This window comes from Ambystoma mexicanum, chromosome 4q (assembly GCF_040938575.1).
Source record: "Ambystoma mexicanum isolate Mex_15411 chromosome 4q, UKY_AmexF1_1, whole genome shotgun sequence".
NCBI lineage: Eukaryota > Metazoa > Chordata > Amphibia > Caudata > Ambystomatidae > Ambystoma > Ambystoma mexicanum.
In genome coordinates, this window is record NC_090928.1 from 226,913,575 (window position 1) to 226,940,410 (window position 26,836).

The 26,836-nt window shown below is 45.5% G+C and overlaps 1 protein-coding gene across 6 annotated transcripts in view; it reads right to left on the reverse strand.

Moving 5' to 3' along the window:
* Positions 1-26,836, reverse strand: part of CDK19 (cyclin dependent kinase 19) — a 1,825,462-nt gene that overhangs the window by 667,722 nt on the left and 1,130,904 nt on the right. For all 6 annotated transcript variants that reach the window (XM_069607768.1, XM_069607765.1, XM_069607766.1 and 3 more), the window contains one exon: positions 23,410-23,541. In XM_069607768.1, coding sequence (XP_069463869.1) covers positions 23,410-23,541 — 132 coding nt within the window. The remainder of the gene's footprint in view (positions 1-23,409; positions 23,542-26,836) is intronic.

The window sequence follows — 26,836 nt, forward strand, 5'->3', positions numbered from 1 at the left end:
CTTGACCAGCTTTCAAGTTGTCACTTGCTTCTGCCATCATGTGTGACATTCTCCTCCGGAGACCTATCACATAGTCAGTCACTCTGACTGGCTTGAGGGGAGGAGCACCTTCCAACCCCTCCTTAATCAGGGCCAATGGACCTCTGACCGGATGGCCATAGAGAAGCTCAAAGGGAGAATAACCTACTCCCTCCTGAGGGACTTCTCTATAAGCAAAGAGCAGGCATGGCAGTAGAAGGTCCCATTTTTTCTTAAGGGGTTCCTCTAAAGCACCTATCATGCTCTTCATGGTTCTGTTAAACCTTTCAACCAACCCGTTTGTCTGAGGGTGGTATGCTGTTGAGAACTTGTAAGTAACTCCACAGGTTTTCCACATGGCTTTCATGTAGTGGGACATAAAGTTTGATCCCCTGTCAGAGATTACTTCCTTAGGAAACCCAACCCTGGTGAAAATACCAAGGAGGGCCTTAGCCACAGCCGGAGCTGTAACAGTCCTCATAGGAATTGCCTCAGGGTACCTAGTAGCATGGTCTACTACAACAAGTATAAACCTGTTGCCTGAGGAGGTTGGGGGATCAAGGGGACCAACAATGTCAATCCCTACCCTCTCAAATGGGACTCCCACAACTGGGAGAGGCACTAAAGGTGCCACATTCTTGGAACCAACCTTACCAGAAGTCTGGCAGGTATGGCAGCTCTTACAATATCTATCTACTTCAGCCCCCATCTTTGGCCAATAAAAGTAGAGTGAGAGCCTTTCCTTGGTCTTCTTGAAACTCAAGTGACCAGCCAAAGGTATCTCATGGGCTAGTTGTAAGAACTGTTGTCTGTTCTCTTGGGGGACTACAAGGCGTTTGTAGTCTCCAGGTTCAGACTCAGTGGGTTCACTGTAGAAGAGGCCATCTTCCCAGTGCAACCTATACTTCCCAGGCTCTTGCCCATCAGCTTGAGAAGCTGCCTGGTGGCGGAGACCTTCCAGAGTTGGACATTCTCTTTTCCCCTTACGGAAAGCAGCCCTGCTAGGCCCACCTTCTGCCAGTAAAGACTGCAGCTCAGGATGGTCCTCAGGGTCCAAATCTCCAATAAGGTTTGGGCCTCCCTCTAGCTCTTCCTCAGAGTCTAGCTCAACCACACAGGGTTGTACCTCCCTCTCAGCCTCAGCTCGAGGTGGAGTTACAGGTGTAACTTTGGACAACCTAGGGGAAGTCCTTGTTGGAAGCACTGGAGTGCTTGCTGCTGGCTTTTTCCTAGGAGTCTTGGGTTGCCCCTTTGCTCCTGATCTGGTTGTTACTGCAGTAAGTTGTTCCAGTGGGAGAGGAGTGATTTCTGTCATCATCTCCTGAGATAACCCTCTCAGGGTTTTCTCTCTTGCAGGTTTTGTGAGCTCCTGTACCCTCTTGCTAGGGGGTCTGGGGGTATGAGATACAACTCCAAGAGCTTTGAGGTCATTACCCAACAGAACCCTACCTGGCACTTCACATTGTACACTGACAGGTATTTTTACAGCCATATCATTACATTGGATGAGAACTGGTAACTGGGGACACATCTGCACAGGCCCACCAGCTAACTTGGTGAGGCATTTGGGTGCCTTAGCAACATCCTCTGCCTTGAAAAATGATTCATCCACCACAGTTATGCTGGCCCCAGTGTCCCTAATGGCAGGAGTCTCCTGGCCATTCACTTGGACACTGTCTTTATAATACTCTTTAGTATTATCTGGGATAGAGTTATATACATCTAAATTCTGTTGTTCCCACAACCCCAGAGAGACTAAAGAAACACTAGCTGAGACTCCAGTGGGTTCATCAGCCAGTAATAGAAAGTTTCCACTTGCCATATGTACTTCCTCTTCTGGAGCGAAGGCTAAGGAGGCAAGTTGGACCCCTGAAGGTTTACCCTTACATCTGGGATCTCCTTTCACATGGTCAGTAGCCTTACAAACAAAGCATGAGCCAAAGGCTCGCTGGAATGGAGGCTTGTTCTGACCTCCTTCTGGTCTGGGACCAGAAGGTACACTAGCCTGATTCGGTTTCCCTTGTGGCTTACCCTTATAGTTTTGTTTGGGGCCCTCTTTGGAATTAGTAGTATTTGAATTCTCTTTGGAGTCCTTTTTAGGCTGTCTCTCCCCATCCTTTTTCTGAGTTACCCCAGAATCCTTGTGAGTGGCCCTGTTGGCAACCCACAAGTCAGCAGCCCTAGCTAGCTTCCGGGAATCTAATTCCTTGGAATCAGCCAAGTGTTGTCTGAGCTCAGGAGAGCAGGCATCATAAATAGTCTCCAACATAAACAAATTCTTCATACCTTCATAAGTGTTCACCTTGTAACCCTTAATCCATCCCTCTAAGTTTTTCAACCCTTCACTCACCCAGGTAGCCCAAGGGGTACCATCATGCTTTTTGAGGCTCCTAAACCTCTTAAGATACTGGGAAGGGGTCTTCCCAAACCTAGCTATCAAAGCTAGTTTCACACATTCATAGTCCTTCTTATCCTCCTCCCCCATCTCCATTACCACATCAGTTGCAACAGGGGGAAGCCTAGAGAACAACCAGGTGAGTAAGTCATTTCCTGTGATGTTCTGGAGCCCATGATTATATTCAAACAGAGACAACCAATCCAACACATCCAACTTAGGCTCATACATACCAACCAATTCTTTAGGCATCCGGGGTCTTTTAGGACTGGAACTTCTAGAGGAGCCGGAGAGAGAAGCATTCTCAACAGATAATTTCTTCATTTCTAGCTCATACTTGAGCTCCATTTCCCTTAGCCTTAGTTCTTTGTCAGTTTGAGCATTCAGTTTCTTATACTCCAATTCTAGTTTCATTTTCTCCAGTTCAAAGTACTGAGGACTAAATGTGGGACCTGGTAAAGGCCCAGTAGGTACAGCAGGTAGAGCAGGTAGAGGCCTAGGGGGGACAGTCACAACAGCCTCACCCTCCTCTTCTGACTCTTCCTCAGAATCATCAACATTTTGCTCCATGTTAATTTCAATACTGTCATCTACAGTTGCTGGAGTGGTAGGTTCCTCTGAACCCTCACCCAGACTTTGGTTAGCTAACAATCTTTCAATCAGCTCCATTTTCTTGCCCTTAGTCAGGAGGTCTTTATGTTTACAGAGCACTCTTAAACAATCAGCAGTTTTGGCTGCAAGGGACTCTTGACTATAGCTTTCTATAACTGACATGTTAGAGGTTTACTTTTATAGTGCTAAGCTTTGTGGTTAGTTGCACTAAGGTATCTATAGCACACTAAAATGTATACTTAATACAAATCCCACCGCTGTACACCAGTGTTAGGCAGAAACCTGTGCAGTTCCCTTGGGGAAGACTGCAAAAGATTGAAGACTACAGGTATAGCAGTAAACCCACTTGGTAGCAGTCTGCACCACCCAGATTTACCTGGTAGCTGTGGCTGAGCAGTCAGACTTCCCTCAAGAAGAGTTAGGCAGTATGTGAAGTATACACAATAGGTACTCAAATACAATAGCACAAGCCAACACTGACCAGAGCTTGGTTTCAAAAGTATATAGTTATTTATTTATTAAATACACATAAGTTGAAATCACTCTAGCAAAATATAGTAAAAATACTTCAAACACAGTTATAATGAAAGCAGTTTCAACCCTTACTCCTATCTAGACAACTCTAGGTTAACACCACATAATTAAAACAGAGGTGAGCGCTTAACGTTAGATGACACTCTAGTAGGTTCAAGAAAGGGGATAAAAAGAAACAGAAATGGGTTAACACACCACTCTAAGGTCCAGAACACTTGCAATAGGCTCAAAGAAGCACAAAGTCACAGGTGAGCAAAAGTCACTAGGCAGGGCCCACTCTTAGAGTAGCCGGAGCGAAAATGTGCCCAAGATCACACTGTTATTAGGGATTCAAAGTCTTGCAAGGAGTTAGAAAGAGTTTAGGTTGGCTTAGAAAGTTTAGCCAGGGTGTTCCAGGCACTCCCAGGTTCGAAAGCCGGGGGCTAAATCTACCCCGTACAGTCGGTGGCAAGGGAAGCCAGGCGGAACACGGTACCTTCAGTGGACAGGATCCTCCAGCGGTGGCAGTTGTTCCAGGCAGTGGCAACAAGGCTCGACGTCGGTCAGGGGAGAAGAAGTTCTCGCTGAAGAGCAGAAGAAGAGGGTCGTTGCACTGCCCGGGAAGAAACCAGCCGCAGAGTCCTCCGGTTAAAGGGTTGTACCGACTTTCGTGGTTGGGGTAAAAGTGGTGGGGTTCCGGTTGCCGGGGTGCTTGGCACTGGCAAGGCGGCCACGAGATACCTCCAGAAGCGGAAAGAAGGTGAAAACTGGTTGTCCCCACCAGTCAAGGGAAGGAGCCACTCCGTTAAGAGTTCTCCTCGGTCGTCGGGAAAAGTGGTGAGACGGTTCAGCAGGGCTCCACCGGGTGGTGTCGTCGAAGCAGGTCGGCTCAGCTCTTCCCTCGTCGGATTCTTGGTCCTGTGGCGACTTCTAAAGTTCCAGTCCCCAAAGCCCTGCTTTTATGCAGCAAACCCCCATTCACCCAGCCTAGCTGTCACTCAAACATGCTAAGTGGTGAGCCGGCCGGCTCACCACTTGGGCCAATCAGGACGGAGTGCGACTTCAGTTACCAAGGTAACTCAGTCCAGGGTGCCTAAACCCCCCTCCACCCCTCCTAAGTACCCCAGACAGAGTGGCACCACTTTGGAGGGCTTCTGTGGAGAAGCCCGCCAAAAGTGGAACAAAGGGCTCCACTTTGGGTCAGAGTTACAGAGGCGAACGCCAACGCCATTTTAGAATCAAGTTTTGGCAAAAAGTCCCAACCGGAGTTATAATAATAAATATATAAACCGGTGGTATGTTTAAGGCTACCGTAAATAAATAATTAAATGTGTTAGCCTAAAACAATGGGAAATCCCATAGGGAAATATTCGCGGTCGAATATAAAAAGTAGTTTCCACTGCCACCAGCCAAAACTCGATCAGGGGGGACGGAGACGTGCCCCCTCGCCTAACAGACCCTGGGGCAATCGAATTGCCCCAGCCAGTACATCCACAATATGATGGTTTGTACTGGTTCTGTTCAGGATTCAAGACTAGCAAAGTCTTTGGTGACTTTACATGCCCTGGGAGACAGTAGTCAGTCCCAGGGTATGGAGTCTATGTTGGGGAGTCCCTAGGACACCCCTGGGTCACGGCACAGAGGGTGCTGTGTAACCCACATCACAAAAATACATGAGGCCCTATGGAGTAAAATACCCCATAGCCCATTCAACACAAGGTTTAACCAAGAAAACACACTTCAACATGTCCAAGAGTGAGGGTAAAAGAGTCTCACTCTTGGCAGGAGAAAAAAAGAAACCCCAGAAATCCAGCAAAGCTGCTGGGGGACTCACTAGGTAGGGAAATTCAGCCTAAACAGAGAATTCTCCCTAACATCCGGGAATATGTTGCGCTCTATGGGTGTATACTCTGGAATGGGAGAGTCTGGTTGGATATGTATTCGTAAGGCGTGAGCTAGTTGGGTGTAGTGATATTGTTCGGTTATTGGGAGCTGGAATTGTAGTTACAGTGTTTCGAACAAAATAAACTCCCCTCCCGCCAGGACGTCCCCAATTTTATTGACACTGGCGTCCGCCCATTTGGACCAAGGTTTAAGTTTCCCAAGTTCCGTCAGGTTACCATTGTGCCATAAGGGTTGTGCAGTGGTGATCTGGTCTTTCCAGCCCACAAAGGCGTGTGCCCGTTTCCAGACCGTAGTAACATGTGCTGCCATCGTTTGCGGAGGGGGTCTGCGGAGGGGCTGATAGAGCAGGTGTAGTGGATCTATATCGTGCATGGTTGCTATTTCGGCTCTTATGTGTGGTAACTCTCAGTCCCCATGTAGTAAGTCCTTGACCACTGCTAGTTGGGAGGCCCAGTAGTATATCCGAAGGCGGGGCACGCTGATTCCACCTTCCCAGATCGATATCTGAAGCGTGGTCAGTGCGATGCGTCCCATATCATCCCATATGAGTTCTCTAAGGAGATTATCGAGGCGGTCGAATTCAGGATCTTGGATCTCAAGCGGGGCATTTTGTAGTACATAGAGAAATCTGGGAAGTGTAATCATCTTGAACAGGGCAGCTCTGCCCATGAGTGTTAGGGGAAGAAGTTTCCAATGGCGGATATCATCCCTAAAACGGTCCACGATTGGTTGGAGGTTGTGGGTAATGTAGCGTGTCAGGTCCTCGGACACCCAGATCCCCAGATATCGAAATCTGTTTGGTTCCACTTTATATGGGCATTCCTGGGGAATGGCCTGTGTGCCACCCTTCACGGGAAAAAGGATAGACTTGCTCCAGTTGATTCTCAGCCCACTAAATTCACCAAAGCGGATGAGCATCTGCGTTACTATGGGGGAGGATCGTGTCGGGTCGGACAGGTAGACCAAGAGGTCGTCAGCGTACAAGGACGCCCTATCCTCGTGGCCCTCTGGCCACCTGAATCCCATCCAGTCCCGGCTCTGACGGAGCCACAAGGCAAGTGTCTCTATTGCAAGAGCGAAAAGAAGGGGGGACAGGGGGCATCCCTGTGGTGTGCCCCTACCAAGGGGAAAGGGCTCAGAAGGCCACCCATTTACTTTCACTTCTGCTTGTGGTTCTGTATAGAGAAGTTGTACCCATCCTAGAAAGTTGTTACCGAAGCCCATTCTCCGCATAGTTTCCCAGAGGCTGTCCCAGCGAACCGAATCGAATGCCTTCTCAAAATCTATGGCTAGTAACGCAAGTGGCTTGTCTATAATTGGGGGCCTTTCTAATAATAGGTGGAGACGTCGTATGTTCATGCGTGTCGATTTATGAGGCATAAACCCACATTGGTCCGGATGGACCAAGGAGGTGATGACCGATTGCAGTCGGTTGGCCAGGAGTTTGGCAAGGACTTTGGATTCAGTATTAAGCAATGAGATGGGCCTATAGGAGGCACATTGTTCAGGTGGTTTACCCGACTTGGGAATTACAACAATCGTGGCTTTGCGCAAGTCCGGCGGGAGAGCGCCCTGGTCTCGAGCCCCGTGGAACATTTTGTGGAGGTACGGTGCTAATTTTTCCCCGCCCAGTTTTTTCCAGAGTTCAACCGGGAAACCATTGGGGCCCGGTGTTTTCCCAGACTGTAATTGGGCTATAGCTTCTGCTATCTCTGCTTCGGTAAGGGCTGCGTCCAGCTGTGTTTTTCGTTGCTCCGACAGCTGGGGCAGAGTGATATCGTCTAGCAGGGAGGGGTCCAGTGGGGATACTGGGGTGCTATATAGAGTTGCATAGAAGTCCGCAAAAGCCTTTGCTTTTTCCCGGTCTGAGTGGCATTCACCGTCTTGCGGGGTTATAATTTCTCTGACATGGCGTTGATCCTCGTCCCTCCTCTCAAGCCAGGCCAGCATTTTCCCGGTTTTGTCCCCTTGTTCATAGACTCTTGCTCTGGACTCCCGATGGGCGTGTTTAGCGTTATCTAGTTCGATATTCCGAAGCCTCTCTCTAGCGCCCTTAAAGGATCTGAGGGTCTCAGAGCTTGGGTCAAGAACGTATTTGGCTTCCCAGTCACTCATTTCGGCTTCTGCCTTCTTTAGCTCTCGCAGCCGTTCCTTCTTTTTGTTTGCCGTGCAGGAGATTATCTCCCCCCTCAGCACTGCTTTGTAAGCTTCCCAAATCGTAACAGGATTATCTACCGTAGTGGCATTGTTTTCAAAGTATTCATTAGTTGCTTCCGTGAGTTTGTCGACAAGCTCGGGGAAGCCTAGATAATAGTTATTCAATCTCCATGACTTGGGGGGAGCCATTCCCCGCCAGCACAACACCATCATCAGGGGTGAGTGGTCTGAGATACCGCGGGAAAGTAGATCCGCAGTAGTCGCCCTGTGTATGTCGGTACTTGGGAGAAGGAAGTAGTCTAGTCTGGACAAGGAGCCATGCGCCTCGGAGTGGAACGAGTAAGCCTCGGTGTCGGGGTGGAGGTGTACCACACATCTCGGAGGCTCAGGGCTGATGTGAATTTGGCTAGATTAGTGGAGATATTCGGATTTCGATCCCTAATGTGAGTGCGATCTTTACTGTTACACATGACATCATTAAAGTCGCCCCCCAGTACCCACATATGGGGTTGGTGTTTTGCCATGAGGATGATAAGGTCTTTTAATAGTTCTTCCCCCAACCCCGGCGGAGAGTACACTGACGCAAAGGCTAGAGTTTCTTCACCTAGCTTTCCGATGGCCACCACGTAGCGACCCCTGGGGTCTCGCTCGACTGTTTGTACTATATATGGGAGGCGTTTGTGTATCAGTATGAGTGTCCCTCTGGATCCCATAGAGTATCCCGCATGTAGTGCCACTCGGTAGTTGGTTCTCCGAAAGAGGGTGCAGTTGCTTCCGGCTAAGTGTGTTTCGTTGAGTAGGGCAATGTCTGGGGAGTGTCTGTTCAGGAATTGCATCACAAGGCGTCTCTTGATTCCGGAGCCTAGCCCATTCACGTTCCATGTGATCAGTTTGAGAGATTTGGGTCGCTCGGGAGGTAGTGGGTGGGTCAATGTGGGTGCCATATTCACAGGTTTTATGGAGTAGTCTTATGGGGCCATTATGTAGGGGTTGGTCCCGGAGGGGGTGTGCTGCCATCTGGGGGTGGCATCTGACGGCATGTACTGATTCGTGTGATTCATTAACCTCCTGAATGCATAGTAACTTTAAGGTAACACAAAAACAACATGAACTGTCCCTTTCCCCCACCCTATACTCCACCCCAACACAAAGTACCTGTCGCCCGAACATAGTTGCGACCTAACTTACAAATACAGGTCCACAACAAGTGGTGATAATTATCATGGGGGGTCTGTGCTTACCGGGGTCGCCAGCTATTCTGTAAGCACATGTCTCCTCCTCGTTGTCAGGTCAGTTTTAATGGTGGCCTATTGGTTCTTGATTCTTTCGAGTGTCGTTTGTTTAGGCCAGTTCAAGGTACTTATCAATCGTCTTCATTCGGTGGTGCTTCTACTACCCTTTGTGGGCGCTCCGGGGGCACCCTCTCCGGTCTCGGTCTGTTTCTGCCAGTGACTTGTCTCCGATACGGTCTCCAGTCGCCTTCCAGGTTTGTTTCGGCCCAGTTCCATGCGTCCTTGGGATCTGAGAAGTGCACGGTTGCACCATTGTGGTAGATCTTCAACCGAGCGGGGAACATAAGCCCGTATTTGACATTGATGGCTTGCAGGTGCTTTTTAAGCGGATCGAAAGACAGTCTCGCCTTCTCTACCTCCCTGGTGAAATCCGGGAAAAAGGCAATTTTGGAACCGTTATACGTTATTGTGCCTTTGGTTCTAGCCATTTGAAAAAAGGCATCCCAATCCCTATAGTTCAGGAGTTTTGCGATCACCGTACGCGGAGGGCCCCCGGGGATCAGCCCGCCCACCTGTATACGGTGAGCACGTTTGATGGAAAAGAATTTTGATAGTGTCTTGGGAGCGAAGAGGTCTGCAAGCCATTGCTCCAAGAACAGTTCCATGTTTGGACCTTCAGATTTCTCCGGTATTCCAAGGAAGCGGATATTGTTGCGCCTTGCTCTGCCTTCTCCCTCTTCGACTCTCTGCTCTAGAGCTTTAAGGTGTGTGAGCACTCCCGTCATTTAGTGGCCCACCATTCTAAGACCGTCCTCTATTTCCGATATACGGCCCTCGGCCTCACCTGTTCGGGTCGTCAGTTTTTGCAAGTCGTGGCGCAGCAGGGACACCTCTGTGCTTATACCGTCCATTTTCTTTTCCCTGGAGGTTCTCGAGCAAGCAATAGCGTTCATAACATCTTTAAGAGATAAAGTATCCTCTTCCGTTTCAGTTGTGTCACTCGATTTGGCCTGCTCCTGTACGGGGGCCTGGGCATTGGTGGTGTATTGTTCCATTTTGCTCTGTGTTGTAGTATTTTTTGTCCTGTCCTTCCCCATTTTGAACGACTGAGCGTCGGAATACAGTAGCCTTCAGCTGAGACAGGTAGCGATCCCGCTTTTCATCTTCACTAGTAGATTTCACAGCGTAATGTATGTGTCCTCGCCTGGACAGCTAATGTGGTTTTAGCGGGCCCCCTCCTAGTCACAGGCCGTTTCTTTCTGCTTGCAGGTTGTGACGCTGGATGTGTGTTCGGGGCCTGCTACACTACCACTGCAGTGGAGGGGGATGTCCCGCTAACGGCGAGTGATCCGGGACTGCTCCGGAGCAATTGTGTATCTGGTGCGAGCGGTTCCAGCCACAGCCCATTTGCCGGCTTGCCCGGTGCGAGCCGACGTCCTCCGGTGGGGGAGCCGCCCCTCACAGGGGTTTGCCAGTCGGCCGGCTCTCTCGCTCTCCGTCGCTCCGGCGATCAGCCGTGTTCGGTCAGCCGTGTTCGAGCAGCTCGGCCTCGTCTCAGCGGTGGTCAGGGGATCGCCTGTTTCGGAGTCCACGGTCGGGGCACACAGATCCTCCCCAGGAGCCGGAGTCAGCGCAGGGATCCTCCGTGTCGCGACACAGTGCAGTGATGGGCGCCTCGTCCGCGGTCGTCCGAGCCAGTGGAGCCGACGCCACGTTGCGTATTTTCTAGTCAGAGCTCGGCTTCCATCGGCCATCTTGTTCATGGTGCGCAGTGAGTCACTCGTACTTTCTCCGCTCGCATCTCCCGAGCCCTTCACCGATTCTAGTTCAAACTGCAGCGAAATGTTCTGCAAAGGTTCCGCCATCGGATGGTGTCTTTTGGGGGAGATTGTGAACAAATGGCGTCAGGATAATTGCAGGATTTTGCTGGCGGCCAGCGATGGGTGTTCTTGACTCCTGTCAGGTGAAAAGAGACATCTTGTCCGATGGCCCAGTGCCACAAGTCCTGCACCTCTTTGGAGAGCGATGTGAACATCCACCACCTTGCCCTTCAGAGACGGAAAGAATAATTTTAGGGCCCAAAACACTGCCCGTATCACTAGGATATTGATGTGTTGTAGATACTTCTCCTCCGGCAGCCGCAGGCGTGCAGATGTTTGGTGTAGGCTTGCCAGCCCTCCAGGGAAGCGTCTCTGGTGACTGTCTCCTGGTGGGGGGGATTTGAAACCCTGTGCCCCGGGCAATGTTGGAGTGCACGCCGGACCACCTTATTGCCCAATGGAACTGAAGCAGGATCTTGTCTGAAGCTTCGAGTATCCAGGAACTCCAATTAAATTGTTGTGCACCATATATTCAATATTAGCAATTTTCAGTTTAGTGTTCAATGTGCACTCATGTTGCTTAATTATGTTCGGTATTCAATGTGCCCTTTTTTGCTTCAATGATAAATTTCCATTGAGTTTGGAATTCAATATACAGTGGTTTTGTTTCAAGGTTCAGTTTCCATTTAATTCAGGATTCACTATGCGTTGGTTTGGTTTCAATGTTAAGTTTTCATTTAGTCCAGTGTTCACTGTGTACTTAATCGCTTACTTTCATAGACCATTACTCAGTTGTGGTCCTCTAGGAGCACCCCAGGGCTGGAAGGCCTCCCCGGCACTCACCAGCCTTCTCTGTGACTTCCCAGTGGTTCCTGCAACTGCCTCTCAGCTCCCAAAGCTTGGAAACCCACTGGCTTGCGCTCGGCTCATTCGTCGTGTGTTTCTTGCTTCACACCGGCACCTCCGCTGCTTGTTCCTGGATGCAGACAGTATCCTCTGTGTTCCGAGCTCCCAAGCAGCTCTTGCTGCTCGCTCTGGGTTTTGGAGGCTCCCAGAGTTGTGGGAGATACACAGCTCACTTACATCTTGTCCCACAAGTCCTTTGGATCTTCTGCCGGCGTCCTGGCTCTTTCTCCTGGGCCACGACGGCTGCCTCCTTACAAGGGTCTCCTGCTGCTCATCCACACCCAGGTCTCCCTGTTGCTCTCGGCCCTGCTGGGGTGGTCTCCCTTTATAGACCTGCAGCTCCTTAACAGGCTGCGGGTGTAAATGATTGCCTGGCCTTGCCTGACCATAATTAAAGGGACATGCCTGACCCTCACAACTCATTGCAGGCATCTTCTTCGTCTCAGTACCAAAGTGGTGAAAATATATAATCTTCATCATTCTTAATTGTCTCTTCTTCGTTTCAGTACTGTCAAGTGTTATATGTGGACAAGGGGGGGAGGGGACTGGCTTATAATAGCCCATAAAGGTTGGGGGAGGGTTAGCTTGGTCATCAATAGGGAAAGGCGGATACCATCTCTCACCCAATTCATATTTAACATTTTTTGCCCTCTTTCTGGCATGTCTCGACTGATGGTATCTCCTCTCCTTTTCTTGGTTAATGGGACATGGATAGTAATATCCCATAACTGTCCTTGGAATAGAGGTTTCTTCCTGGAAGGGAATGGTGGAACAACATGTCTCGCCTGAGTACATCTTATCCCCCAACCCCAAGGATCCTTCACCCACGTGATCCTCCCTCGCTTCTCCGCCGCCATGGTTGGGATCCAAGAGCGAAGGGCTTTGCCTGGCTACCTGTGCAGAGGATCCCAGGGAAGAAGTGAGAATACCCTTAGGTGTCTCACACAGGTTAAGGAAATTCTCCAAAGCAATCCTGTAATGGAGAATGCGTGCAAACTCCATTTTCAGGAACTATATAAAATCAATGAGGTCAAGAGCCTCTGGCCTCCTATGGTCTGAGCAAATGCATCTTAAACAGTGAGATCGCCCTTCAGGCAAATATCCTATACCTATTATTTTTAGACATTTCCGTGACAAAAAGAACTCTTGAGTACTTGGAAGTTATCAATTATAATACCTATCTATAAAAAGGGCGACCGGTTTAACCCCTCTAACTATAAGCTGATTGCCATTCTTGATGCTGTTTTGCAACTTTAGTTTAAAAAGATCTTGAAGCTTGTGCAAATACAACATGGAGGCTACAGAAACTCCAAACCGGCTTTAAGAAAAATGCCTGGGAACTCTTTGAAATGGACTCATCATAAGATTTTTTTTTCTTTTTTTTATTGGTTTGATCAAACCTTTAAAAAACAAACAAAAGACATTTCCTCATTACGTTGAATCCATGAAGGAATAGAAAAACGAGTACACTTCTATTCTTTGTCCCAACATTCCACCTAGTCTTAGTTGTGCTCTATCATCTGTGTAATGTCAATTATTCGAGTCCATTAGGTCTATTGGACAATAACTCTTTCAGATCTTCTAAAAAAAACAATAGGGCATAGATTAGTTTTCGATTTTGTTCGTAGAACATCATCTGCCACCAGTCCTCACTGCAGAGTGTTTGTTGACTCCCAATAAATGTCGACAGACGTTTTGTTCTAGTAGCTTGAATAGCATTACAAAACAGAACCAGGTGTTTTAAAGTTTAATCGTGTTGAAAACAAAATCTACAACTTAAATCTTGATTGATTGGTTTTGAACGCGTTGAGGCGGAAACACAAGAATGCAAATCTGTGACGAGAGTTCGGAAAGTGTTTCACATAGTTTGAACGGTCATTGAACCTTCGGGCTTCAAACGGAACATCTTTCATCAGCCTTTGAGTCGATCGTTGGTCTTGTGTTGTAATCCAGTCAAGCTTCCATAGTTTTTTTTTTAACTAAATCTGGGTTACATTGTAGAGTTGAAAGGTCCAAGTCATTCAGTACCATTGCATCGTTTGGACCATTGAGACAAAAGTGGTTCTGAATTGCCGTTTCCTGGTTGATGTAAAATTGAGAACTGAGGAGCAGCATCTTGCATTGTAGTCTTGCGATACAATGCAAGAGTATTCCAACAAATTCATGCATTTAAAGAAAGAAATCCCAGCTCATTTCGTATACATACTACGGTTGTCTCTTTCGGGATTTTCAGAACTTTTGACCAAAATATGTTTTCCAGGGTGGCCCAGAGTTCATACAAACACCCCAAGGCATATTCTGCACCAAATATTAATGCCGGAATTGCTTTTTGGTTATAGAAATTTATCACTGGTTTTAGTGAAAATGTTCCATATTTGTTGTTAATGATAATGGCTTGACATGCAAGCTGTTTGCATTTTGTGTTTGCATTAGCCACCCAGGGCCTATCATCAATATGCGCACTGATCTGCATCCCCAGGTATCTTGTGTTGGTTATGATGTTCAAGGCTTCCAGTCCTAGGTGCCATTTGAATTTTCTCCCTTTCAATTTGGTTTTCAAGTTCTGCAAAACCAAGATTTTGCACTTATTCTTATTGAAACAAAGATTATTGTTCTCGGCATATTTTTCTACGGCACCTAGTTTTTGTTGGAGACCAATGGGAGTGGTGTCAAGGAGTAGCAAGTTGTCGGCATATAACAGCCAGCTCACGTGGCTGCCGTGTATTTTAGGAGGAAATGAACACACGTCTTCGATGGTAAGGCCAATGTCTGATATTAACATGTTGAAGATAATCGATGCCAACGGGCACCCCTGTTTGACACCACAAAATGTGGGGATTGCCCTTGATAGTGTGCCAGTTTGGTCTAATCGAAACCCCACATTTGTTCCTGTATGTAGGTCTTTGATGGCTGCCAACAAGTCAGGTGGACAATTCCAGCTCTTCATTTTCATCCATAAAATATCTCTATCAATACTATCAAACTCATGAGAGAAGTCAATCAATGCCACATAGACTTTGGGCCTCATTACAACTCAGGCGGTCCGGAAATAATGGTGGCAGTAAACCCGCCGCCACTGTTGTTTCCGGACCGCCTGATCCCGACTCCTGCAGGCGGGAGGTGATGTTCCCGCCAGGTCTGACCTGGCGGATTTAACATCGCCCGCCTGCAGGCGGACGAGGAAACACCGGCAGCATTACGAGATGCTGCCGGTGTTTCCATGATCCCGATTCCCATCGAGTCCCATAGGACTCAATGGGAATGGGGATTAACACTGTTTCGCCTCCGTGATTCCCGGAAAACCGGGGTTGTATTGCCCCGGTAATTCCGGGAATCACGGAGGCGGAATGGTAATACGAGTCCGGTGGTAACCAGGCGGTTTTACCGCCGCGGTTACCGCCGGACTCGTAATGAGGCCCTTTGCCTTTTGTTCTTATGGCCTCCATTTTCAGGATGTTTAAGATTAGTAGATTTAGCCCACATCCTACAACCTTCACGAATCCAGTTTGCCTTAGGTCGATGTGTTTTGACTCTGAGATCCAGGTAAGTAGTTTTTTTGCAACATAGTTGCATACACCTTCCCTAAAACGTCCAAAAGTGCTATTGGTCTGTCATTGTTGGGTCTGCCCCATTTCCTTTTTTTGAATATGGGCACAACCACTGCACTTTTCCATGACATCGGTGACTCACATTTGGCGTTGATCCTTTCAAATAGGATTGAGCAAATTTCGGCCCAATCTTCAGGATTCTGTTTGAGAGTATAGTTTGTGAGGCCGTCGGGCCCTGGTGCCCGCGAGGAACTCACGCTTTTTAGAATGGCATTGATGTCGTCTTTTTTGAATTCAAGATTCCAATGTGTTAAAACAGGCAAGTGCGGTTCTCCAAAGGCACCTTTTTTGCTGTACAGCGAACTGTAATGTTCAACCCAATCAGACTCAGAGACTATATTGGCCTGTAGTGAGGCTTGTGTTCCACTCTCGTTATTAATCAAGTTCCAAAAGTCACGAGAATTTTTGTTCTTTCATTTTGTCATCATAAGTTCTGAGTCATTTTGAAGCATAGTTTGACGATGTGAAATGAACCAGTTTATGTACCTTTGTTTCACTGCCTTTTTTTAGTTTTGAATTCAACTGGGTCTTCTGTGTGAAGCTTTCTTAGATCTTGACGCAACAGTCTCTTGCGTATTTTGAGATCGAACACGTGTTTCGATGAAAATGTATGATGTTTCAGAGCTTGCTTCTTCTCAATATATTGCAATAGCAAGGGTACGTATTCGATTTCGGTGTGTTGTACACGGAATTGTGTTGCGATTTACTTTGTCTCGATGTCGGAAAAGTGGAGTCTCACTCTATTTGATTCAACATTGACATTCCAATGCCAAGAGCTGTTCTTTATTGTTGTTCCCACCTGCATGATCATTTCCAACATCTTATGATCACTTGGCAATCCTTCTAAAACAGTCATACTAACAACTTGTCTGTATATGCTATCCGACACAAATATGTAATCTAGAACTGAACGTTGATTTAATCGGTTCCAGGTGAAGTGAGCAGGCATATCGCCTTTGGTATTGCCGTTTAGCATATGAATATTTCTCAAGTCCATTTCGAGACACCAACTGTCTGCAAGTTCATCAAGAGTTGTGCCTCGTCGACACCATGTGACTACTTGTTGTCTGTGTGGTCTGAGCATCATTGGTTAATGTTTGTGATACTGGGGTATATTAATTTCCAGTTGCTGCTATCACCCCTTCTTTTGACGTTATTTCTTTGTTTTTTGACTGAGATGGTGTTTTTTCATTTATCAATTTGCTTTTGTTTCCCATAAAGTACTCTTTCATTCCAGGGAGTGTCAAGGCTTCTTTTGCCACTGCAGCAAACAATCTTTTTTCCACGTTGGATTTTTTTTTCTGGTCCGTTAGACTGGTCAATGAAGTTTCAATCCTGGCATTCATTTAGTGGTAGGTATATTCAAATAGTGTATTATCACTTTCGAGATTTATCACTTTAGAGTTCATCAGTGCCACCAATGTTGACAGATCTTTAATATTGTCATTTATTTGTTCATACAGTTTGATAAATGGTGATATTGTTATTGCCATGGTGGACATCAGGATTGGTTGTACGTCATGCAAGATCTTTTTTGATATGTCATCTGTTTGTTCGGTCTGTCTTGTGCGCGCCCTGGCCAAGATCTTTCGTATCTTTGGATATTCACGCTCCATGATTGATGAATCGCTAGAAGTGGATGTTAAGCTAGAGGAGTTTTCGCTAAATCTGGTTGGCTGGTCTTTTGTGGACACAGATCCTTTAAAAGTTGGTGTTAATTTCTTTGGGTGTCTTTGTGAGAATTTCAGTTGAGGTGAGGAACTAGTGTCAACTCTATTGGATTCAAGACACGGGCTAATGTAAGGCTCAGGCACGCCCTCAATATGCAGCACGTTGCTTTCGAAAGGCTCGACAGAATCAGATGTGACAAGCAGAGGTGCATGAAAAACATCGTCACTTTCGGCCTCTATGTCATTATGCACATGAAACATCTTGGCTGAAATGCATGAAGGTTCCCGTTGTATAATTGCTGTTGAATTCCAAGTTGCAAAGGACACTGAACCTTGGGATCTGTGCGCAAAATCGGGGTCATCAGTGTTTACAACTCTATCACCGAGTGTCTTGTGAACTACAGAGCCTTCACCAGTGAAAAATCTGCCAGCACGCCAAGCAGGAACATTCAACATAGGGACTTGATAAGTACCTTTCATTATGTTTGTTCTTTCACTAGTGTGTCCAATGTGTTGGGTCCCAATTGTATGTGTCTGGACTAGTCTGGTCAAATAATCTGTGGGCGCGGTCTCAAACAACTGTATTTTCCACCAGCCCTTTGTGATGTTGAATGTCCGTTAAGACACATACAGTATTAGGAGTGTCTGTAATTTGCACAGATGAACGATCAAGCAACAAATCAGAGTGAGTAGAGGTATGAAGCGGAAGCAGAGGGGCCGCTTCGACCTCAGGATTTATTCTCGTGTTAAGAGACTCATTAACTTTGCCGCAGGCTTTATCACAGGAAGGCATGGTCGCAGCAGTACATTTCAGTGACCTGAATCAGCCGCATGGAGGTGCACACAAGGACCGAGATAGACTTACTTGCAAAACCTGAGGAGACAATACAGTTGTCATCAGGCATTGCCGACACTGACAGGATGGCGTTGTCCATGGCGCTTGTGCAGAACTGTTTACAGTTTCCTCCATGTCAATTTCATTTTCGTTCGCGCCCAGACTTCGTATTTCCTCTCCCAATGCTAGGTCTCGACGAGATTGGGCATGTGTCTTTAGGTGAGTAGAGGCAGTTGAGGCAGAACTGGGGGCAAGCATCAGTTGAAGGAGACCACTCTGTTTATTATTGTTCCGAACACGGGGGCAGTCATGTTTATCACGAAGGTGCCAGGCTCCAGTCTCTGAGTCTCCAGAGACGACTCTGCTTGACTACGCGGCCGCTGCGCTGCGCGAGTCGGATTTTAAGCAGAGCACGCCCACAGCACTGTAGAAAGTGAAAAGATACTGCTCCAAACACCAGGCACCAGCGATTCCAAAGACTCTGCTTGACTCCGCTTGACTGTTTGCAAGAAAAAGCCTGGCGTAGCGGCTCTATACCTTTATATGTGGCCGCAATTGATTTTGTCCCAGGCCCTTCAACACAGTGAATCGCGCTTTGCTGATTCCCTGTTAGTAAAATAAATTAACATACACAATGACACTTTACTCCAGGTTAGGTTTAATGGGCTGGGTAGCTTGACCAAATAATTTAACACCTATAGGGGACCATGGCAAGGATGTGTTCTTGCACCCTGCCTATTTAACCTGTACCTCTCTAACCTAGCAGAGTGGCTTTCTACTGTGGCTTTTGGCAGCACACGTCTCCAAACCTTTATTGAATCCTGGCTGGCATATGCAGATGATGTGGTGGTGGTACACAAAGTTGGGCCTGCAGCACCTTATTGATGCTATTGTAACTTATGCAGCTAATAACGATCTTGTAGTCAGCAAGAACAAAACCTGTTTGATTCGCTTTAACAGGAATGGGAACAAATCTTATAACTTTAGATGGATGATAGGTGGAACTCCCCTGGCTTCCACACCCTATATAAAATTATTGGGATTGGAGCTAAATGCAACACTGAATAAAACTGATCTTACCAAACGAAACAAAACTAGAGCCAATCTCTTTGCAGTCTAAATGAAGAAAGTTAACACCTTCTGCACATTTTCAATATGACATCTGTTTGTGTTTTATAAATTGAAAGTCATTCCCGCAATTTGATATGGAATGGAAATTTCTCATTTGGTAAGAGAAAGGGATGGGGATACTATAAAAGGATCTGTATGGAAGAAGGCATTTAATCTCCCTTTGGGCCCCCTTATAACAGCCTTGAGGTTTGAATTGGGACTAGAGTCACTTAAGGAATTGTACTGTTGGAAGGTTCTTTTACTGTACCGAAAAATATTGGCCCCTCCTCAAGACACAATGTTTGTGGACCGAAGAGATGTAATCCTGATTGATAAATTCGGTTTGCTAGCCAATTTTAAGAAGCAAATGGCGAACTGCCCCAGGACGTGTTAGCAAACCCTGTCTTGGCTAAAAGAACATTGTTTCAAGTGGATTAGACTAACACTATTGACAGGATGCGATCCTATTCCCTTTATGATATTTTTTTCAAAAGGGGACAGACTCCTAGGTTACTCCCCACCAACAAAGTACTGGCAGAACGCTCAATGACCAAAGAGCTTTCTAATACTTTTACCAATTGTGCATCCAAAAATGAGGTTCAAAGTTTAAAACACATACTCTCTCTTTACACTGTGTTAGATAACACAAGAAAGTTGTTATTGGGAAGTTTTACTTCTGACGTTCGTTGGTTGTCTACTGAGGAATTCTGGGACCGTTTGTTGAGTGTGTACGATACCTCATTGACTCTGGCTGTATTAACATTTCAGAAAAACAAATATATGTCCAATAAGAAAAGGACCATGACCAATGATGTAGCCTTTTGCCGTACTTATTATAACTCGCACATTACAGTAAACATGCTGGTACATTTGAACTCAGATATGCATTTGTATGTATTATTAATTATATGTTTTTAACATATATGATGTTTCTGTAAAGTTTTTATATTGTCTATTTGTATTACTAATAATTTTGCTTTGTACGTGAAAGGTTAACTGGTGTAACTGATACCCATTAATAAAAACGAATTAAATAAATACCTTTATTGTGATTGGATTCAATGTTTACTCTCTACACTGTGCTTACAATGTTCCTTTAATAGGTTGATGATACATGAAACCGTCTGGATGATGAGTATATCTGTCTAACCATCATGTTTGAGCTCTCTGTGACTGGCATTTATCATTGGTCATTTCACTCTATCGCCATGAGTACAAGCTGTCTAAACCTCCAGGTTCCTGCTCTCCTAGATCTGTGAGGTTATCCAAGGACTGATATGGTCTCTGCACTGTTAAATCTTTAAATTGAGCACTAAGGAGATGTCCAGATGTGCTTAGTAGCACATCTCTAGTTTTAACGCCAAATACATTTGTGCAAGCTCAGAGTCCTGATATTGTAATTTCAATTGGTTGTAAATGTGGATTTTATAAGCGTTTTTCACTAGAGCTTTAGTTGTTTTGTTTATATGTGTAGGTTCTTCCAACAGATCATCAAGGTCTAGCAAAGAAAGTCGATTTAATGTGTAGACACCATTGAAGTGAGCTTCTGCCATTTTGGTGAGAGGACATCAATGAGTGCCTCTCTCAATTTGGCGAGCACTGGTTACGGCCATACTTACAGCCAGTACAGAACTGGTCTGATAGCTATTTCATGTTTATGCTATGGCAAGTAATGCCCATTTTATTGGGGGCATTAGGCATCTGGTTTGGCAAATGCAACAATTTTCTGAAAAAGGTATTTTCAATTATTCCTAGTTTATCAGTCTTTGTATATCCCCAGATCTCTGAACATAACTGGCAGCTGTCTTAGCCATATAGTTATAGGCCTCAAGTGAAGGCCTAATACCTCCACAACCATGAATTTGCGTATAACCTAATAGAGCTTTACCGACTCTATCTAGAGTTTGTTCGGCTTTGGCACTTAGTTCAAACCACCCAGACTGACTTTCAAACCTCACTCCAAGGTAATCAGATATGTTCACCTGCTCAAGTATAGTATCCTCAAATGGGATCGAGATTTTACAGGCCTTGACTCTCGGGAGTGGAAAACTATAGCTTTGTTTTTTTCTTGTTTATTTCAAAGCCATTTTCAAGGCAAAATTCATAGAAAAGTACAGTCTTCTTTCACAGACCCATAGGAGCATGGGAAATTAAAATCACATCATCAGTGAATAAAAGTAACAGGATTTAATCCTTTCCCAAAGTTGGAGCATCACTAGTTAAACAGAGTTAAAAATGGAGTTAATAAATAAACAGATGAGAGTTGAGGCCAAGACGCAACCCCGTCTCACTCCCTTCTGCACTGTAAAGTAGGGGGTCAAATCACCTGCCTAACTCCATCTTATGCAGGCTTTATTATATTAGCAATTATATTTTTTAGCAGAGGTAGTGGTACCCCTGCTGTCAATAATTTCTCCCATAATTTGAACCTGGGAACACTGTCAAACACACACTTTAAATCCACAAATAGCACATTTAATGTCATATTCCTCAATATGACTTATTTGTTGATATGCAGTGAGAGTCAAACACTGGTCAATGGTAGATAAACCAAGTTGGAACCCTGCTTGTCTATAATCAATAGCTGCTGTCTCCTCAATCCACTTTGATAAACGATCTAAGAGGATTTTAGCATACATTTTGCCTGCAGAGTCTTATAGCGTAATAGGCCGATAACTGGCAGGCTCATATCTTCTCCCTTCTTGTAAATCAGTATTATTTCTGCCTGCACAAAGGAATTTGGCACCATTGAAAGACTATTAATGGCAATAAATAGTTTCTGAAAGAAATCACAATTTCATTTGTGGAAAAATTCACTGGGATTTATCCACTCCTGGCACCCTACCTTGTTTTGGGCACCAAGAGTCAACCTAATCTCTTCCTGAGAAAAGAAGAGTGGGCCACCCCATTCAGTACCATTAAACAGTGGAGCAATGTTATTGGGTGAAAATGCCAAACAGGTCTCCTCATACATGACCCTAAAGTGGCCCTAACATGACTCAACCATTTGTTCTCACATATACTTGCAATTTTGGAATGTTCTATTACACGTGCCCCTGGCTTCATCAATTTCCAGAACTTTATTATAAGTTATTTCCCTCATGAATAACCTCCAACAGATCTCTCCATTTTGCTTCTGCATAAAGTTTTCTGGGCTATTTCTTTTTTTAGATCTATGGCACCACTGAGAATCCATTCCAATGGTGGCAGGATTGCAGAGTACATTTTTGGGGGGACCTTACCTAGTTCTAAGTTTTCCTATGTGTCTGTCGTATCTTGGGCCTCATATGCTGTATCAGCAACAATTCAAGAAGTAAGGGTTGATGATCACTTTCAATTCTTTCCAGTACATGGATTTTTTTTTTACCAGGCTGCATGTATCCACATTGATCAAAATATAATCTATGTGCAAGGTTTTGGCACCAGAGACAAAAGTTGGTAATGATGGAATGTCATCAGGGGTTCTACCGTTACAGGCACGCATTTCCAAATTTAGGACCATGCGTTGGACATCAGTAGCATGCTTAGATTTTAGCTTAGGGTAAGTTGAGCTCATCATTGGAAGGTTCCAAGCCTTGTCCTCTTCTTGCATGATACTATTAAAAACAGGAGAGGGTTCGAACTGAAGGTTAAAATCACCTGACATAATAACATGCAGATCTCCTTTAAAGAGGGATTGCCTTTTTTAATGATATTGTTTGCTCAGAGTAAAGTGCTCAATACCGTTATTAGGGTTTAGTCTATTATAGATATTAATGATTAATATTGTGGGGCCGGAATTCAAATACAAATGATACTCAACTTTATCTTAAAGGGTCATTGCCCAAGGACATCCAGTGACTAGCAGTAAAACCAATTTTGCTAGCAATTTCTTCTATTTACCCCAACATCTGCCTTCCCATACAATATTAGCTCTGAATGCTCCCACTCACTCCAGCCCACAGCTATTTTCTGAAATATAATTACTGGGCTCTGCTGGGAATCGCACACTTTCCTTCAAACCAAAATTTGATTAACTAGCGAAAGCTTGCACTCTGCGGTTTCTTAAGAAAATGAACCTCAACACAACATTCACTGATTTCTTATAACATCACATTTCCCCAGTAACGTCCAGCTTGCTTAAGAAAACATCACCATCTCAGACTTTCCGTCCTCAGCCTTGAGCCTCCAAATTCAATTCATTGCATGGTGGATTTTGAGGGCAAAATACACGCTCCCACTTGTACAACAAATTACAACTACAAAATTCCCAAACTGAGTGACCTCCATTGGCTTCCACCAAAGTTATTCGCATGACTTTCAATACACTGAAGAGTAACAATCCCACAGTTTCACTTGCATGTATGCAATCTCTGGTGAATTACCCCCAATATGACTGTAATTGCCACCTGTTAATAAAGTCCTGCAGAAAATGCAATCAATTTTGTATAAGTGAATAATCTGATATGAAAGATAGTCCTTTGCAATAAATGTGAAACAATACCAAGACTTATCATTAGAGAGCTCTTATGAATAGTTTGCTGTTAAAAAATAAATAACATATTTGCCAAATGGTATGTGTTTTACTATGGAGTGTGCCTTCTCTTTTTACTGTCATAGTTCAGTTTAACACAAGAGCAGTCACTTACCAATTGCCTTTGTGTAGTGCCGTGCTCCAAGCAACAGCTCTGGAGCTCTGTACCAAAATGTCACCACAACTGGGTCCAAATCTGCCAGTGGTTTTAATGGAGAATGGAACAATCTAGCAAAGCCCATGTCAGCTAGAACAGAAATACACAGACAACATATGTCACAACCTTTACATTGGTCACTAGAGAAATGCTGCATATAAAACAAAATTAGTTCAAAAACGATCACTTCCAAATGTAAACAAATCACATAACAAAATGTCAACGAGATGTCCCACAGTAATAATGCTGTTAACCTTTGCATTACAAATTCAGAGCTTAATAATACATCACAAAGCAACAAAGATTTTGGAACACGTAAATCTAAATATCTGCATGTATTTATTCAATGTGTGTTCAGGCTGTATTATTTTGGATCGATAACTCATGAGTAAAGCACTTGTTTTTGACAAGAAAGCAGCTTGCACTTAGCAAGTTCAAATCCCTGCATTGTCGACTTAGCCTCTCATCATTCTGAGTTCGATAAACGTAACCATTTCATGGGTTAATAAAAGTACTGTCATGATGCCTACCCCCGGGCATCCGGTTTGAGTCCATCAGCCCCGGGAGCAGGCATACAGATACTCATTAAAACCCCAACAGCCCTGGCTGGGGGCTGTCTGGATTCAGCCCTGGTGCCTTAGGCGCCAAGCTCATCATAGAAATCAGTCCTGGCGCCATAGGCGCCAGGCTCATAGACTTTACTTACCTTATGCAGACCATGCTGCAAATGAGTCCAAGCCAACGTGAGGCCTGGATGGGGCTATTTTATTACAGGGACTATTTTTCACTCGGGTGTGGTTCTGGGGAACTTCTTACCTGGGACTACTTTGCATGCTATTTAAACCACGCCCGAACAGCAGCCCATGCTTTGCGTTATTCTGCATCCAGCAGCGTGACGCTCACCGTCTCTGCAAGTCAGCATCCAGTCTTCTGCCACGCCTGCCTCGAATCCGGAGCTCCTAGACAAAAGGCAAAGAAAGGGGAAGAGGTTAGATCACAGACATTATTTGATTCCTTATCTGATTCCGGACCCAGCACATCTCCGAGCCTGGAAAGGACATTATTTCAGCACGCGTCGCTTCGCCAGCAGCAGCGCCGCGTTATACTCACCAGTCCACCACATCTTTCGACTCGGCGCTGCCTCCATCATTTTCTTCGTCGAAACCCAGCACCTGGGGGGAAAACAAAAGGAATAACAAGGTGAGCCGAGAAAACCAACAAGGACAATCTCTTCGCCACCATAGGCTTACCTGCTTTACCACCAGAGGTATTATTCTTTAATTCGCCGCATCTTCCTATGCCGCACCTATAAAGGGAGAGAAAACAGCAAGTAAAACAGCAAGTTAAACATGCAACTTTTACCGGACAGTGTTTGGTAATACAGACTCTTACTTGAACGCCATCAGCTGCCTCCAGGCAATATTCTTTTGGACCCAGCTGCAACCTAACGAGGGAATGGAACAAGAGTGAACATCGGACATATTGAACTCTTTTAACTTTATAGACACTGGAATCAATATTCCTCCGGAACACCTCTAGTACCTTCAACCCAGTGAAGTAACTGGTATCTACGCGCCCCTGCATGCCATGCAGGATGGAGAGCTCATAATTTAAAAACATAAGGTGAGGTTACCAAAAGGGAATATCGGAGGTGATTAGTGGGGAGAACGAGAACTGTTGGGGGGCCATCACTAAAGTCCACGGGTGGCTAAATCCCTTTCTCCACTTGCAGGAGAATACTTCTATGAGTCCAGCAGACAAGATTAGGCGGGCCAGTCCAGACTGTCATCTATTCACTACGCATCACGTTGGTGGAGACCGAAGCTGTCCGGGTCCGATCGACGCCCCTGTGGGAATCAGGTGAGTGTAACAAGTACCTGTTGCTAGAGCACTTACAAAATGGTAGAATCGAGCATGAATCACCATATCAAAAAAAATAATAATTATTCTTAATAGGTATACAATATGGACTCCAAATTTAGTAGGCAAGATTTAGAGTTCTACCCAGAAAAATTCTGGATGTTGGTATAAGTCCAGTTTGATTTGGCGAGGGATCCAGGTTCCTGGTTCTCTTAGAGGGAATGGCTGCTAAAGTGTTTCCTCAGTTCTGAATTTTCCCAATTCCAGGCAGAGTAGTTTTGTTTATGTATAGGGTTGCGTGAAACCAGATATGGTGAGCCATTTTGACAGGCTGTTTGGCAAAGCTACCACCATCTAGCATGCAAGCGTTGGAAAGAGCAGCAGAGAGGAAAGCAAACAAGAGACCAAGATTGAGGCTTGATCAAGAGAACTAAAAGTATGCCTTTGAAAAAAACACAGGATGAGATTGTCAGGCTGCAAGAATTTGAGAGAGAAAATGTGATGGGAACTCCTCAGGGAAAGAGACAAGGGGAACAACGTGACATGGACCGATTAATGAAATCCCCAGGTCCTTGAAGCCAGCAGGAATACCTGAAATCGTATCACCATGCCAAGTCAGCCTACCTGTTTCAGATAGCCCAACATTAAAAAGTACACCTCCCAGAATTCCCACTTTCTCAGAGGGAAAACTCTGATTAAAACCAGAAGACACAGTTACAGATTCAGTAGCAGAAAAACTGTGGCGAGGGCCTGACCACCACACAGAAGTGATTTGCATGCCCTAAAATGGACAGCCATGAGGACCTCGGACCCCTCTCTCGGTCAATACACAGAGTGACAAAAAAGCACAGCTCTCCCTGGCACAACAATCAACTTCCCAAAGTGCCCTGCACTTCTCAACCCACAGTGAGAAAAGACCTGAAAAAGGGAACACTCATTTCTCCCTCACAGATGCAAGCATGATTAAGAGAATCCCATATAGACACTCATTTGATTAAATTTAACTGGAGAAACACCCTTGAAAGGACTGGACAGCATGCACACTGACCTGCCGGCTATAGAGCACAGCCAAATCAAACCCTGGGACTGAGGAGCGCTCCAGAAACATGCAGGGAGAGCAAGCAGGAACTTCAACCCTTCCATCAAACATAACATACATGTACAAACGAGGCCTTCCGGTGATAGAGCATGATTACACAGGTCAAGTGACACTCCCACCCACCTTCATTCAGTCATCAGGATGTGCTCCCAGGACAGCACTGAAAGGGAGTTTGGGAGGTGGCGAGTTGCAGAGTGGAAGAGCAGGAGGACTAGTGGAGAAGGAGGAAATAACTGTGGGAAGGAAGAGTTGGATATCAGAGGAGTGAGGAGTGGGCAGTGAATAAAACCTGGATAGCACAGGCAGAGCATATCTTTCAAGAAGAGTATAGATCTCCCAGGAGGAGTAGAAGAGTCCAAGCTTATAAGCTGATGCCAAGAGGATAACGAGAAGAGTGGGGCATCTTATCTTCAGACAGGTAAAACA